The sequence below is a fragment of the Crocodylus porosus genome, unplaced genomic scaffold, assembly GCF_001723895.1.
Source record: "Crocodylus porosus isolate Cpor-Errol unplaced genomic scaffold, CroPor_comp1, whole genome shotgun sequence".
NCBI lineage: Eukaryota > Metazoa > Chordata > Crocodylia > Crocodylidae > Crocodylus > Crocodylus porosus.
In genome coordinates this window covers 99,991,520-100,008,791 of record NW_017728947.1, presented here as the reverse complement: position 1 = coordinate 100,008,791, position 17,272 = coordinate 99,991,520, and the positions used below count along the sequence as shown (strand labels likewise).

General features: G+C 39.1%; 1 protein-coding gene across 5 annotated transcripts in view; it reads right to left on the bottom strand.

The window, feature by feature from the left end:
- MARK3 (microtubule affinity regulating kinase 3) overlaps positions 1-17,272 on the bottom strand; it is an 86,283-nt gene that overhangs the window by 43,634 nt on the left and 25,377 nt on the right. For all 5 annotated transcript variants that reach the window (XM_019550766.1, XM_019550769.1, XM_019550770.1 and 2 more), the window contains 3 exons: positions 9,744-9,792; positions 5,626-5,691; positions 2,564-2,634 (listed from right to left, as the gene is read on the bottom strand). In XM_019550766.1, the coding sequence (XP_019406311.1) occupies positions 2,564-2,634; positions 5,626-5,691; positions 9,744-9,792 (186 nt within the window). The remainder of the gene's footprint in view (positions 1-2,563; positions 2,635-5,625; positions 5,692-9,743; positions 9,793-17,272) is intronic.

Genomic DNA, 17,272 nt, shown 5'->3' with positions numbered 1-17,272 from the left:
GGGGGGGATGACAAGAAAATCTAGCTTGGTATTTTCACAACCCATAAGCCTCCAGGCAACCTTCTCCTTGTTGGGCTACCACAAACACCGCCACAGAACCAATACACTTCCTAATGAAGGAAGTAAGATCCATGCTCCAACTGCCCTTCCTGAACAATCTTAAAATGGGACAGGTATGCACCGATTCTCTTTGGGCACAACTGTACGTTTGATGGAGAAAAGGCACTGTCTGGAGAGAGGAAAGGCACTGTCTGGAGAGAGGGAGGAAGAGTTACAAACTGAGAAAAAACAAGCCATACAGGAAGCTAAGCTTAGCATTACAGCTTGGCTAGGATTTCTAGGTCTTGTTTTCCAGCTTTTCTAAAATATAATCATAGTATCATTGTCAAGCTAGTAAATGGATGGACCAATCCTATATGCTATGAAATGAGAAAGTTCTATAAGCACCTACTGTGGAAATACAGAAAGGTAAAAACAAAGGGACTTGGAAAATGGATTTCTGTGTACTTCAGCAAGTTAAAGCTGATTATGTGGCTATCTTCCCAAACTGTACTTCAGCTAACTGAAATACAGGAAGTGTGAAGGAAATGCTTAAGCTCATCCTGTTAGGACATGTTCAGCCTGGAGAGCAGCTGATTCAAACTCTTTCAGGAAAGTGGAGAAGTTTAAAAACCAAGACTATGGGAATAATGAGACATGGCACTGAAAATGAAGGAACAAAACATGCACATGCTGAGAGAATATTTCCAAAACAGTAAGAGTGATGAGAAAAGGAGACAATGAAGAATTAGATTTGACTGCTGAAGATTAGTATGGCCATAACATATCTTCTGATGCATGAGAAAAAAAAATAAATTACTGTATCTGAATAAAAACAACCACCTTTTTGGATTTAGAAATATTGTACAGCCTAACTGCAATAGGAATGACAGTTCCAGAAGCCAAAGAATGATCTTTGAAAAAACCCCAGGAATGAATAAAGAGCTGAAAGGATTCTCTGAGCTTATCAGTGTGCACAAGTCATAGAATTGTATCTTCTAGGATACAAGTCAAGCAGCTTTTGCAAAAAAAGTATAATGCAAAGTTTATGAAGAGCCAAGACAACAAGTGAAAAGAACAGTGCTTTCTGCCACTGATATCCATTATATTAGCTTAAACATCCCTTTTGTTTCCTTTTGCAGCAACTAGTCATATTTAAGTGATGTTCTTGTTCATTACACTTCTCTACACAAGCATGCGGAAAACTTCAGAATGAGACAGAATAAATCATTTGTCCCTATGTTTCCACTGCTCCCAAAATAGCTTATGATGTATTATCCTGAATAAGAATCAGTATGTGTAAAGATTTCTGCTTATGTTAGAAAACATATTTCATTCAAAATTTGGAGACCTTTATATAGGGTTATAGGGTTTTTTTTTTTTTTTTTTTTTTTTTTTTTTTGGACACATTCGATTTTCCATCAAAATCATGCAACTCCTTTCAGCTACTACTGTTCCTATTTGTTTTTAAAGAATCAAGTCCGCTCCAGATCCTTTCCTTTTGTATTTCTGTTTGTGGATGGTATATTTCATTACAAGAAATTATCAGTAAGAACTGTAAAGTAGCCATTTGGGGAATACCAGCAAAGTTTACAAATAAAAATGCTGAGTTACTGTCTGTATTCACTGGGTTTTATGCTGTCAGTTAAAAATGTTAATTTACTGTTTAGCATACTCTGAAATAGCAATAATTTTTTTTCAGATCTCAAAACTAACAACATGGATTTTTATTCAAGAGGATAGAAATAAATACTAAATATATAAATGGCTAAATACATTTCTGCATCATTGAGCCAGACAAAGAAAGAAAGCAGATTTTAGCATTTTCACTGATGCAACCAAGTCACCCGCTTGCAGGATCCGAACTGTAAGACTAAGTGGTACTAGGAGGCTGAGGATTTGATCCAAATTATTTACAGTATTACTCGCTTCTCTTTAACTTTTCTTACTACTGGTTTACTGAATGTGTGGACTTTCATCTCAGGAACTCCTCTGACAGACCTACGTTATTAAGGGTAAAATGACAAAATTTGAAGTTCTCAGGATTTATTTTTAAAGCATCTGCTTTAAGTTCCACTTCGCATGAAAAGGAAGCCTGTGCTTCTCCTATTGATTCCTCACATTTTCACCAACTCTGTTTTGATTTAAAGCAGGTGTGCTTGTCGTTGAATGATTATAGCAAGAAGGTTCCATCTCTAAAGAGCACTGAAATCACCATTTAAAGAAATAGAGGATACAGGAACTAATAGCCAGAATACCAAAGTAGTTTTGACATACAAGCACTTTAAATGGATTTCAGGCTGTGCAACTGACCTCTTTGTCTTTAATAGTACTATATTTTAGCGTTCTAAATTCATTTTCTACAGAGTTTGATTTTTCACTATTATTCAATGCTACAAAGTCTACATCTCAGAGTGCACCTGGAAAACCAACACAGGAGACAAAATGGCTTTGTTCCCTTCATGACTAAAACAAAGGAAAAACTCATGTCAAAGTGCTAAAAGTAACAGAGTATCATACATACCTGCCTAAATTTAGCCCTTGCTTCCTTTTCCTTCATTCTACCATGTGCAACGAGATAGTCGAATACTTCACCTGCAATTGAAATATGTGAAAGAAAGTGACATCTGTTAACATCAAATATTTTAGAATACTATCTACTTCATTTCAGAAGCTGTGATGGTATGGCAACTCAGCAAGTTACCTATTTTATTTATTGAAAATTAGAGCAACTAGATCAAGTGAACTAAAAATTGAGGGCACTTTTACAAATGCTCTGGGGGTGGAGGAGGGCAGCACTTTAAATAGACTGGCTCTGAGAGTCGCTCTGATTAAAGTGCTGCAGCATCTCGTGTACTGGTGTCCCCAAGCTTCAAAACGGATAAAAAGATATTTCAACAAGCTTTAGTTCAAGTGCCCCCACCACCATTTTGAAGCATGGGGACACATACACAGGATGCAAGAGGCAGCTGGAACGTGGTAATTACCAAGCTCCAGCAGATTCAATTAACTGAGTAATTACAGTGTGCTGCAGCAGCCTCTGCACTCATATACAGGAGTTTTCAGTTAATCTGAGAAGTCATTATAACAAGCATAAAAAGTACTATTTTTCCTTTAAATAAAAAACTCAATTGGTCTCAGATTTACTATATCATAATCCCTGATAAAAGAAAGTCTTGTAAATAAAATCAGGTGGATGCCAAAATGAAGGGAAAATGTTTGCTCCTAATTACCTACAGTAAGAAGGAAAGTAGTGTGCCACTCTTCTAAAATCTACTTGTTTTCCCAGTGAAAAATCTCTGGAAGGGTACATTTGCTATATTGTAATGGTAGATGTTTTAGGTTTCAGGACAAAAATGCTTTAAAAACAGCTAGGGAAAAATGCTAGTATTCTCTGTTATAATTCCTGTATCTATATATACAAACCAAACCAACCAACTGAACAAAAAACTTTATAATCAAGACAGAGATCCCCATTTCAATCTGTAGTTAAACTAAAATAGGGTCTCCTTTATAAGACCAACCCCCCCGCCCCCTCAAACTCCCCCACAACAACCCACCATTTAGGTGAAAAGAGAGACTGATAAATCATGGTTTGCTTCAACAAGCTTCCCATGTCTGATACTGGGGAAAGACTTTTCAGCACAACAGGTTCATGGATAACTTCCAAATTCTGAAGGAAAGTGCAATTCAATAAGGCTGGGCATTTTTGAAGGACAATACTGAAGCAATAATGGAAAGTTTTGCATTCTTTTAAAACAGTCAAAGAAATGTCATTTTAAAACTTGCTAACTAAACTGAAATATTCTTCCAGTTGTTCAAATGTTACCACCTAGCCTGTGAAATATTGACTTGTTTGTCACAGCATGGTTTAAGTAATTTTGTTTTGTTTTTTAAACAGAAAAACAGCATTAGATATGGAAGAGGGAATGTCTCCAAATACACAACATCAGTGTTTAGGTAGCAATAAATCATTTAGTTTAAGTGTCTGAAATGTGATAAGTTTAGAAGCAGGTAAAATAGTTAACATTTACATCTTTTTAGATAAGAGAAAGCATGGATTATTACAAAATGACCTCAAAGGAAAAAAACCTAGTTATACAATAGTTTTTAAAAGTCAAATGTGGAATCAGAAATGAAATGGATTTATCTTAAATTTAAGATGTACAATGGACTACAACCCCCCCCACAGGTACAACAGAAAAAAATTAGGGTGCACTGATAAATAATTTTCTTGGCTGATACCAATAGCTGATTATTAACCAGCCATATTAGCAGATACTGATTCAACAGCCAATTTACAGGAATGCAGCCCAACTGCTTGGAGAGCAGCGTCCTCTCAGTAAGTTTGTAGAAGGGGTGGGGGAGGCAGATCGAGGCCCCCAGTGTGAGGGAGGGCATGGGGTAGGGGCAGGCACTACCCAGCCTGGGCAGGATTCAGCCCATGGACCTGGTCATCTGGCCCATGGAGTTCCAAGAAGGGTTAGAAACTTAGGGGCAGTACTTGTCATAGAAACCTCAAGTATGGAGCCCCAATGGTGAGAAAATGTCAATGATGGCCGTTTCAACTGTTGCGGCCATGGCTCGCCCTATCCTGGTCCAGATCCAGCCCACAAGAAACAGCAAGCTGGATAGCCTTATATTAAACCAACATTCCCCACTAGTTTTACTGCATTTCAAAAAAGCTTGTCTATGCAGCTAGTGTTTCCTGGACTTCATTTACAGTTGTTAAGACAATCCATGCTGGCAGTTATGGAATATTTATAGAAAACATGACCCAGAGGTGAGCTGCATCTATGTAACATGCACAGGGGAAATAAGTGCTTAAATTCTGCTTGTTAATTTTAGGAAGGAGGAAAAACTTCCACGCAACTCCACCAAAACCAAAGATAAGCTTCAACTTGTGAAAATTTCACCAGCTGATTTCAAAGTTTAACAACAATGCCACATTTCAAGCAGACTGCTATTCCTTTTTGACTAGCATGGCTCCAGCTGTTTAGGTGAAAGCCCCACCTTTTTTGGGTTCATTAATCAGGAATTAATGATTCAAAAGAAAAAAAAGAATCGGTAGAGAGATGTAGAGGTGCAAGAAGTCAGAAAGATTTTGGTAGCTGTGGGTCTAATTTTTAATAAACAAAGCATATTCCATGTGTTGCCAGCAACTCAAAAAAATGACCAAAATATTGGTGCTTTAAAACAAAAGGGATAGCATGGCAGACTTTTGTCTCTTTCTCACCTGAAAATGAGAATTTTTTTTTTCTAAATTTCTACAGCTGAGTATACGCAATTGTACCAAAAAAATTACTGGGACCTACTGCCACACAAACTCCTGTGCTTTATCACCCTTTTATCATTACTACTACAAAATACAATTATCCTACTTCAAAGTTAAGTCTGAACAAGTTGGCAAAGGCATTTCACTGTTTAAAACTTGGTGAGGCTTTAAGAACATCTTCTCTGGATCTTAACGTTTCACTACTATGCAATTCACATTTCCCACTTTAAAAAAAAAAGTCTTACAAGACAAACAACTTCCACAGAACTTGGCAATTTATGATTTTTTGCATCATAATGGGAAATACTTACCGCCACTTGCATACTCCATGATTAAGTAAAGAGTTTTTTCGGTTTCAATAACTTCAAATAACTTCACTAGAGAGGAGAAAAGAGCAGATATTTAATGGAAAGATTATGGATAATTACAGTATAGTTTTAAAATGACCTTTACGAAGGGCTCTAACAAAAAGTGATCACACCAATGTTTAACAATATGATAACATTTCTTAAAAAGCAACTTTTGATTCTCTTCCTTTTAAATGAAAACACTAATGCTTTATCAATAGCACAGTCTGGATCCAACTTCACAACCACAAAGTTCTGGCTTGAAATGCACTAGGTCATAAAAACAGATTTATAGGTAATAATTTTACTTATTGTAAATGTGAAATACACTGTTAGACTGACATAAAACTGTGACTTTAAATACTTTACATTAACATAGACCTCACACATTCAGTTTCCCCTGGAAGAGTTGTTGCTCTCCCAGGAGAAACCATAAGTGAGCAAATATTCATGCTCTCTCCCCTGAAGTAAAAATGGCCACTCCAGGAGAAAAATAACCTGGAAACAGCCAGGGTTAAATAACTCCCAGGAGAACATCTGTACATGCTGTGGCTTATTTCAGAGAAGAACAGTCCTCCAGCATTTCCCTCAGAGATGTGTATAAACTGTTCAGGAAGGACAGGGATAGGAGACAAGGATGAAGAGCTGTTCTTTATGTAAAAGAATGATTACTCAGAGCTCCGGTATGAAACTAAAGGTAGGCCTGTTGAAAGTCTCTGGGTTACGGTCAGACAGAAGAGCAGCAAGGATGATGCTGCGGTGAGGGTTTGCTATAGACCACCAGCCAAGGAAGATGAAGCAGATGAGGATTTCTTCAAACAGCTAGTGCAAGGTTCCACATTGCAGGCCCTGGCTCTCATGGGAGACTTCAAATCGCCTTGACATCTGCTAGGAGAGCAATAAAGCAGTGCACAGGCAATCCAAGAAGTTTCTGGAGAGTGTTGGGTACAACTTCCTGGGGCAACTGTTGTAGAAGACAACTAGGGGCTGTGCTCTTCTTGACCTGTTGCTCACAAACAAGGGAAGAATCAGTGGGAAATGTAGAAGTGGACAGCAACTTGGACAGTAACAACCACAATAACGGATTTCAGGATCCTGAAGAAAGGAAAGAAGGAAAGCAGCAGAATAAGGACCCCGGACTTCAACTCACTTAAGGAACTCCTGCGATGCCAATCTTTGAGGGGGAAAGGAGACCAGGTGAGCTGGTTGTACCCTAAAGAAACCTTTGTAAGAACACAAGAACAAACCATCCTAATGTGCAGGAAGACTAGCAAGTATGGCAGAAGACCAGCTTTGGCTTAGAAGGAAACTCTTTAATGAGCTAGCACACAAAGGACACTTCTAAGTGGAAACTTGAACAAACTACTAGTTTGAAGTATAAAAAGTGCTGTTTGGGCATGCAGGGTTGAAATCAAGAAAGCTAATGTGCAACTGGAATTGCAGCTAGCAAGGGAAGTGAATGGTAGCAAGAAGGGTTTCTACAAGAAGTATGTTAGCAACATGAGAAAAGTGAAAGTGTTCAGGGGAAGTGTGGGTCCCCTTACTGAATGAGGGAGGCAATGCAGTGACAGATTATGTGGAAAAGGCTGAGGTACTCCATGCCTTTTTTTACCTCAGTCTTCACTGGCAAGGTTGGCTACCAGACTACTGTACCTGGCAGCAGTCTGGGGAAGAGATAAGCAGCTGATAATAGTGAAAGAACAGGTTAAGGACTTCTTAGAAAAGCTGAATGTGTACAAGTGCATGGGGTTGGACACGATGCACCCTCGGGCGCTGAGGGAATTTGACTATATAGTTGCAGAGCCGCTATCCATTATGTTTGAAAACTCATGTCAACTGGGGGCAGACCCAGACAACTGGAACAGGGCAAATATAGTGCCCATCTTTAAGAAAGGGAAGGAGGAAGATTCAGGGAATTACTGACTGGACAGCGGGAGCACTGCTAGCATGTGCTGCCTCCCCAGAGCCTGGGGCCAGGTTTGGGACTGGGAAGCAGCTGGGGCCAAGGCGGACAGGCAGCAGATGTTTGCAGCCAGCCCAGGTTCTGGGTAGCTGCTGACAGCCACAGAGCCCAGGCTGGGGGACAGGGGCAGCAGGGCTGGAGGGCAGGGGCTTTGGGTGGGAGGCAAGGGTCATGAGCAGGGCTGGGGAGCAGGGGCAGCAGGGCTGGGGGTGAGGACCATGAGTAGGGCTGGGGGGGGCAGGGACACAAGCAGGGCATCCTGCCATGTACCCCCTGCCCTCATTTTGTTTTTCTGGCATGCCAGCACTCCAGCACCTTCCAAGGTAGGCACTGTGGGGGTTTTCAGCACTCCGGCCTAAAAACATTGCCTACCACTGTTTTACGATGGAGTGGCTGACTCTGTAGATGCAGGGAGAGCAGCAAATGTGATATACCTTGACTTTAGCAAGGCTTTTGATACCGTCTCCCACAATATTCTTGCAACCAAGCTAGGGAAGCACAGGTTGGATAAATGGACTGTAAGGTGGATAGAAAACTGTCTGTATCACTGGGCTCAAAAGGGTAGTTAGCAGTCAAAGGCTTTATGTCTGCTTGGCAGCCTGTATCAAGCAGAGTGCCCCAGGAGCCGATACTGGGGCCAGTTTTGTTCAATGTCTTCATCAACAATCTGGAAGATGGGATGGAGTGCACCCAACTGCAGATGATACCAACATGGGGGGGCGGGGAATAGTACATACACTAGTAGGTAGGGCTAGGATTCAGAGGGACGTAGGTAATTGGACCAAAATAAATCTCACAGGGTTCAATAAGGACAAGTGCAGAGTCCTGCATTTAGGATGGAATAAACCCATGCACTGGTACAGACTGGGGACTGAATGGCTAAGCAGCAGCTGTGCTGAAAGAGGACTTGGGGTTAAGCTGAATATGAGCCAACAGTGTGCCTAACAACATGCTAGGTTGCATTAGTAGGAGTGCTGCCAGCAAATTGAGGGAAGTGATTATTCCCCTCTATTTGGCACTCATAAGGCCACATCTGCAGTACTGTGTCCAGTTTTGGGCTGCCCACTACAGAAAGGATGTGGACAAATTGAAGAGTCCAGTGGAAGCCAAGGAAAATGGTTTAAAGGCAGGGGAGTATGACTGATGAAAAGAGAGTGAGGGAACTGGGCTTATTTAGTCTAGAGAAGAGAAGGCTGGAAGGGTTTTAATAACAGCCTTCAACTACATGAAGGGTGGTTCCAGACAGGATGGAGCTACACTGCTCTCAGTGGCAGCAGATGAGAGAACAAGTAGCAATGATTTCAAGTTGCAGCAAGGGAGGTTTAGGTTAGATATTAGGAAAAACCCTCTCACTAGGAAGCTAGCACAACAATGGAACAAATTATTCAGAAAGATGGTGGAATCTCCATCCTAGAGATCCCATGAGGTATCTTCCAACCCTCATTTTCTATGATTCTATGAATTAGAACACGACCCCTTCACAATCCCCATGTTCTACTGCAGGAAAACACAGATTGACAATGGGCAGTCTGGGTCAGCCAATCAGGGCTGCCCTATACACTGCTGCCACCTCCAGGAAGACTAAGGGAGCCTGCGGAACATGCTGAGGTGTGTACAAACCCCACCTCTCCGGCTGCACAGCATCAAAACTGCAAGCTCTTCAATCTTAAGGGCTTCAGCACTCGAGTGTCTGTACAGGTGGCTCCGGGTAAGTTTTTTTCTATGGGAAAATTCTCCCAGAATATTTGAACGTGCGTTTGCAGCCACAGAATTCAAAATGCTCTCTCAACCACTAACAAGCTTACTTTTCCAAAAAGCTTATTCTGGAGCAAAACACGCATCAAACCAAAAAAGAAAGTCCAAAATATTTGTAGTAATTTGTGTGGCTGTAGAACAACACAAGACAGAGTACTCAGTCAATTTTTTTTTAAATACACTCCTCTACACATTATAAAGTCTCAAAGAAAATGAAATGCTCTTCTCACCATTTTTCATTAAGTGAACTTTATGATATAGAGCCTTTTATTCAACTTCTACACACGTACTTTATCATAAAAACACATTTTCCACAAAGATCAAGGTTTAGTAGGAAAAAAAATTATTAGGAAACATGAGGTACCTATATTTGGATGATTTAAAATCTTCATTATTCTTACTTCTCTGAAAAGCTGAAAAAAGAAAAATAAGGATGAATAAGCTAGTGAAGAAAAAAATAAATGAAAATTTAACAAACTATTCCAAGAGGCTGTCTTAGTGATTAAAACTGCATAATTAGTTCAAACCAGAAGTTTAGAGTAAATGTGAGAAGACAGCATTATAACATATTTCAGTTTCAAATGCATGAACTGAACATTTAGTAGACAGGAGGAAGAAAGGTAATTTAGCAGTATATTTTTAAAAGCTGGCACTTAAAGGAGACTGGATAGTTCAGGAGATGTATGGAGGCCTTAAGGTCTGGATAATTTGTTTTAGTCCAATTCACCAGAATGCATATCATTAAAAAGAGTCACGGTTACCTCTTATTATAGTCACAATTACTGCAAAATGTTCATATACTGGGAATTCAATAGTATATTAAAGAGGTTTATTTATTTAAGATTGTGACTGGTCTGTGACATGACAGCTATTTGCTGGTTACAGTCAAGTCAACAACAGCCATGCATTACAGAAAGCACAGCAATTTTTTTTCTGTAGTTGCAACAGGCCATTTCTTAGCCAGTAGTACTCAACCTTTTTACAATCAGGGCACCCCTCAGAAAATGCCAGCTCTTTCTTTTCACTTGTTTTTTTGACCAAAAAAATAGAGCACTTTTTCTCTTGCAACCAAGTCAGAAAGATCCTGACAAGTCCGAATGTTTTAACACTATGGATTCCTATTTGAAATCTGTTTTTATCCTGCACATTGTGTAGGTATTTGCATACATAACAGCTGATAGTAACTGTGGCAAACTACAACATGCTTAAAAGAATCTCACAGCACCCCAAGGTACCACAGCACCCCGGCTGAGAACCACTAACCTAAGCAGATCTTGGAAGAATCTCTTGGTCTTAGAAGAATGTCCCTCCAAAGGTAAGGGTTCAAACAGCTGCAGGGCACATACTGCTTGATTTGCCATTGCCTGTACCATATGAGTTGTGTAGCTAGATTTGAAATGGGACTGTCAAACCAACACTTTCGAACATTAAGCCAGCTTGCTAAAAAGAATGGCATTTGCCTTCAAGTAATGACTACTGGGGAACAATGCTATTATGAAGCCAGGGAAAGTGCTTTACATATAAACCCCAATTTTCTCTGATACTTTGGAAAGGGAGAGGACTCTAGTTGATCATATACGTCCCAAAATCATCCAGGTTAAAAGGGTTTAATTCTTCAGCAATCTACTGTGCAGAGCATGCACTCCTTGGACTCCCAGGATGGCATTATTGAATGGCAAATTCTCAAGAAGGAAGTTTGCATCCTACCTGGATAAATGGAGAAAAGCATCTGGTGTTCCCTACAAAAGCATTTCAAAAGTTGTGCCAACTTTCACCACTATACACTATGTCCATAAGTGTGTTTTATTAAGGTAAAATGACCGATTCTCCTTTTTTAAATGCATAGACAAGGTAAGTTGCACATTAAAATGTCATTTTGGTTATTACATTCCCTAAAAACTAAAAAAACTAAACTAATGCATCCCTTTGTCCCTGTGCTGTATGCATTTATCTTACACTGATGGGCAATTGTAGAATAATGAAAAATGACACCATGTCACTTTAATATGCACTACTACCCTAATACTGGTGAATTATGAATTCTCTTAACAAAAAGTTCCCCGTTCCTCTAACAAAGATGACCTAAATATGATAGTCATTACTGTGCAACTACTGAAATACAAACACTGTTGTTCTCATAAGCCTGTTCATTTTACCACTGTCCAGTCTTGGGAGGCTTGAGGGATGAGGGACAACGAGGAATATTTTTAGCCAGTGTGGTTACACTGCAATCAACAAACTGTTCTTCCACTTCAAATGCCCTCATGCTAGCCCAGGACTCCACATGGTCAGAACTCTCAAGTCTTGATCATTTTCTAAAAGCTGCTTTGATTCCAAGAGAGAAGGGAAAGTGAAGGTTTCGTATACATTTAAACACTAAGTTACACAACTTCACTGGAAAATTGACATGACATGGTGTGCTTGAAATGCTCCAAGTATGTGAAAAGTGCAAAGTATCACAAGTATATGGACAAAAATGAGTTAATAGTTCCCATGCCAGTGACACTGGCAAATTAATCCCATGATAACAGTGATAGATGGCAGTGCCACACACTCATTTGGTGAAAACATAATAGAGCTGCAGCAAGTTTCTTTTAGATCAGACCTATTAACACCCACCAACCATTTCACCATTTCTTAATGTATCCTGTCATCTGCACTGGGGTAGGTTACGTTGTGGCCTTTGACACGCATTAGTTATAGTGCTACAAAGTCTGTAGTACTACACAAAATAAGAGTGCTATGGGTGGGTGCATGTGCCCAGCCTGGTGGCTGAAGCGCAACAAAGTTCCCACAAACAGTATGCCCTTGGGTGGGGGGGGAGGCAGTGGTGTTAAGGGGCTGCTCCTTAGCTGCCTGTGCCCTCAGGGAATCCCATCAGTGCCTTGTCTGATCAGCTGTTGTTGCCACAGGAGGATTCAGTTTTGGGCTGCCTGCTGTGGCTGAAGCTCTGTCTCTGCTGCTGCTGAGCACCAGCTGGAATAGGGTTGTGCCAGGAAGCTAGTTTTTGCAGGGCCCCCCCAAAAGTTTCCCAATGGGAAGAGAGGAAAGGAGAAAAGAGCACTGTGGGATAGTCAGGGTCCCTCAGACCTGATCACATGTTAAAACTGTCTCAACGATAAAGAAGTTGTTGTCTCAAACAGCAGCTGGTCTGCCATTTTTGAGACACACTGGCCATCTTTTTTAGCACAACAAACAGCATGAATGTGTGGCCAGTTGCTTTTCATCATGCTAAAACAGCTGATATTGGCAGGACAAATATAGCATGTCTAAATCCCGGAACTCCAACTAGAAATAAATGGTAGGGAATAGAACACGTGATGGAAAAAAAAAAAAGAAAAAAAGAAAAAACACAACACAAAACAGAAAGAGCATCGTCTTACAATCTTTTAATAAAAGGTGAAAAAAAATACTAAAATTACAGTTACTCTGGTGTCTTTTGCTTTCTGCATCCAGTAAAAAATGTTTGGGAAAGACTTTCTAAGCTTTTCTGAAATCTAGAGTCAAGGTAATGGTCACAAGGGCAAATTCTGCACTTTTTGGACACTTGCCTACACGCAAACAACTAGCAAAATATTTTCTGTTAGCTATGGATTACAGATAAAGTGCAGGTCTGTGACTTGACCCTATGTTGGATGAATCTAACTGTGCATTTCTGATATTTTAGTCGCATTTGCTCAAATACAATTAAAATCAGAAACATCAAATGTTGACAAAACAATGCATAATAGCTTAAAATCAAGACAACTGTTTCTCCCCCCCCCCCATGAAACTGTTATGGTACCTATTTACAAACGTTTTCAGTTATCCTATATACTGTTGAGAAGTACCTATAACAGGTTTATTTTTGTGACATGCATACATGCTCTAAATACTCTTGGAGAGCACACCACAACTGTTATTTTGTGTCCACATAATACATCTTGAATATTTCATGGATATTTAAATGCAGTATCTTATGTAATGAGAAGTCTCCAGTCAGCTTTCAAAGTCTGAGACACAACAATTTGAGTCCTTTGATGCAAGAGATAAAAATCAATATTCCTGATTCAGTTCTTTTCTAAATGAAGCATAAAGGGGAGAGATTCATACCGGGTACAATTCCATTATTTTGGAGATAAAAAAAAAAAAAAAAAAAGACCGCTCTTTCACTAAAAGAACCATCTAGAAAAAGAGACTTTTAGTACAAACAAAGGGATTTTCCAAAAGAAAGGTTATGGTTGATGGAGGGGAAGGGGAGAAAAATAAGCAGACAACTAAAAATAATGCAGAATGGGACACTGAAAAATGGGCTGCAATCCACAATAACAATGCAAATAGCTATACTCATCCTAAATTAATTTCCTTGGAACAGCTGGTATATCCTAAGAACCAGCTACCTCTTCTTCCTCCTCTATTTGTGCTAACTGTCAAAATGCAACACCCAATTAGGTCAACATGAGTCAGATGCTAAGCACCCCGAAATTACATGTATGCTGGTCAAAAAGTACTACACTGCAGGATTAACAAGACAAAACTCAGAAAAGCTTCTACATCCTTCACTTGCTCAAATGAGTAACTGCAGACAAGCATTCTAAAAAGTTATATATCTGGCCTAACTGATGGCTGTGTGAATACTTAAGAAGAAGAAAAAAAGAATATCTACAAGGATAGGATATGAGTTAGGGTTGGCAAGCTGGTGAACTGACTGCATTTTTTTGGTTGGTCAAAAATTATAGTAGTTTTACCAAAAAACCTATTTTTTGTAGTTTTCTTGATATAAATCAGATTTATTGTTTTGACACATTTTTCAAGGAAAACTTTTTCTGTGCACTATTTGGACCCATCAGCAAATTTAATTTTTTTTATTTTTATTTTTTTACAATTTTTGACCTATATTTGATTGGTCAATTGACTGAGCTATTTGAGCAGTCCAATACCCGATCCAAATACAAATATCCTATGTTATCAAATATCCAGAAAAAATTGCTGACAATATTTTATGAAAAAAAATCTTAATACTCCTATATAGCCTTACTTAAACAATACTGACATTTAACTTCAATGCATAAAACCTTGACAAACTAACAGAAAGCAAAGAAGCTTCTTGAAAATCTATTACTTGCAACATTTTCTAATTTCCAATATTAACAAGGAAATAAATACAATGTGCATCCTTCAGGGTTGTATTAATTCTGACCCTCATCATGCATTTGACATTTTCATCCTTACTTCATTTTTTATTCTTTCATAACATAGAATTAGAAGGGGTCAACTGGGACTACTGAGCCCAGTTCCCTGCATTCAGAAGCAATTGTTTACCCAGGGATTCCCCAAAATCACCACTTTAACCTCAGCAAACAAATACAGGACACAGTATCCAAAACACCAAGAACATACTAAAACATGCCACAGATAAAAGCAGGGACATGAGGACCACTGTCAATGCCCTGCCGCTGCAACATTCAGATCCAGAAGAAAAATCCTTCTCACCAGATTTGGGAATCAGTATGACACTGATTTTTTAGTTTTTTTTTTTTTTTTTGAATCCCATTGAAAAAATCTTTGACATAAAATACCAGTCAACTATTTAAGAAGATGCTGTAAGTATTATTTTCTGGTGAGAAATGGGAAGTCATTTTTCCCCTAACATTTATGAAAGTTCTTTTGTATCAAGCTTCTGTTCATTCATTATTATGAAACAGTCAATTGATGGATTAAGTTTAGTACCTGCTGAACTATTACGTATCACCTCATTAAAAAAAAACCAACCCCCCCTACATAACAAATCTTACTTGCTGAATAACAATCAAACTTCCTGAATAACTATTATTCACATAGATGGGAACCATGCAAGCGTATTTTTTGGCAAGAATGAATCCACTATAATTTGATTTGTATAGTCATGGGATTTCACTGCTGGATTGAGTAGATAAAGAAGAGCAAAATAAGCATAGCTACTCATCTCCACCATTTATATTTTATGTACGAGAACTGTAGGCCAAATTTATTATCCCGCCTACTAAAAAAATTAATATATATTAATCTGTTCACTTCTGGTAACTATAGAGAATTTCATTCTAAGAGGAAAATAATTGAATTTAAGCAAAATTATTATTGAAAAGGCTGAGCAGAAAAAGAGGAGGCAGAAAGCACATGCAGACTCCCTATTACTGCTCCCAAACTCCCACAACCATTTTAAAGTAAGTCCCCAGGAAGAAAGGCTCCCCCACCAAAGCAGCTTCTAAAAATTAGAAGTATTTACAGAACAAAATTAATTGATTAGTGCATTAGATAGTCTCAATGACAACAGGACTGTAAAGAAAAATCTAACCATTTAACCTTTGCTATGAAAGATACAAGATATTGTAAAAGTGCTTAGTGGGCTAGTTTTAGGCACCAAACAGGTCATAATTCAAGTATAAACCGAGAAAAAAGTATTTGCAACAAACACGCAAGCAACATTTGTGGATCTGAGATAGTTAATCCATGTATTAAAAAAGAAAGTATGTTAGAGACGGGACATGGTTTATGGTTAAATATAAATGAAAGGCCTCTATATGAATCAAATATTTGCACAGAGTTCTTCAACCATTTAATATTTTGATCCTTGAAGAAACTGGCAAACTTATTTATACTATAATAGTAATCGTGTTCAACACTAAGACAACTGACTGCAAGTGCAAAAATAACTCAAAATAAAGCTGGAAATTAACTTAAATTTGATCAAGTCATTCTGGGAAAATAATTTAATTTTAACAACCTAGTTATAAACCCTATAAAAAGAGAGGTACTAACAAGATGCACTGCATTTTGTTGAGAATGAAGTGAGCAACTGTAACATGAAAACCAATTTTCAAAAAAGTTACATGTTACATCTTGGGGAATAAGAGAACAAGGCGGCTTTTTGGAAAATTAATTCATACAACCATATGATCATGGAAAAAGCCATAAAAAACAACTTTTCTTTCTAACAGAGAAGTATAGCATTAAAGTCTCATCTTAATCTGTAGAAGCAGTACAGTAGTAATTAGGCACTAGAAAGCAAGTCCTTACATATATTTTAACTCAAGTATCACCAGAAACAGGCCAACACATCTGGGTGGCAGACGTATATATGTAGGAAAATAATAGATTAGGTGGTAGAAATCAGAAGGATGGACACTAGAGCCTCTCACAAGGAATCTTACGCAGTTGAAGCATCAGTACTTACTCGCACTTCACCATCCCCTCCCTTTTGCTATCTCCCATATCCTAAATATTTTATGCCCACTACTAAAGTTGTTCTATCTTGGCGTGTATGCATGAAGCAAATTGTACACCTTCATCTTTCATTCAGAACCAACTATAAATTCTGCCACACAACCCCAGCACTTAAACTTGGGTTAGACTTTCAGTAAGAGGTTTTACAAGAAATCCATATGACGAAGATCATGGAAGTCTCTTTTCTCTTTAAACCTGGTTGCTTTACAAAAATAAATGTTTTACTGCTCATGAAATCATGAAATCCGCAACTGCCTGTAAAAAATTAGAGGTGCACTGATACATCGGTCCAATTTTGGATTGGTACCAATATAAAGAAAACTGTCTGCATCAGGTATTGGACTAATGGGGCCAATAATTTGGCCAATGAATGCCTGTGCTGCATGCAGCCACAGCGCATCATTCAGGCAGTGAGGAGCACAGCCAGCAGCACGCAGCCAAATCTTGCTGCTGCTCCACTCCCAGCTCTGCTGCCTCCAGCCGCCCAGCCAAGTTTGGGGTGGATGCAGCACTTTCCCAGCACTGCTGGCACCTGCTCTGAGTCCAGCCCCTGCGAGAAGAGCCCGCCTTGCCCCAATCCAGGGGCCACCCTCCCACCCCCCCGTAACCTCCTGGGATACAAGCAGAGGCAGAAGCCACCTCCCCACCCCA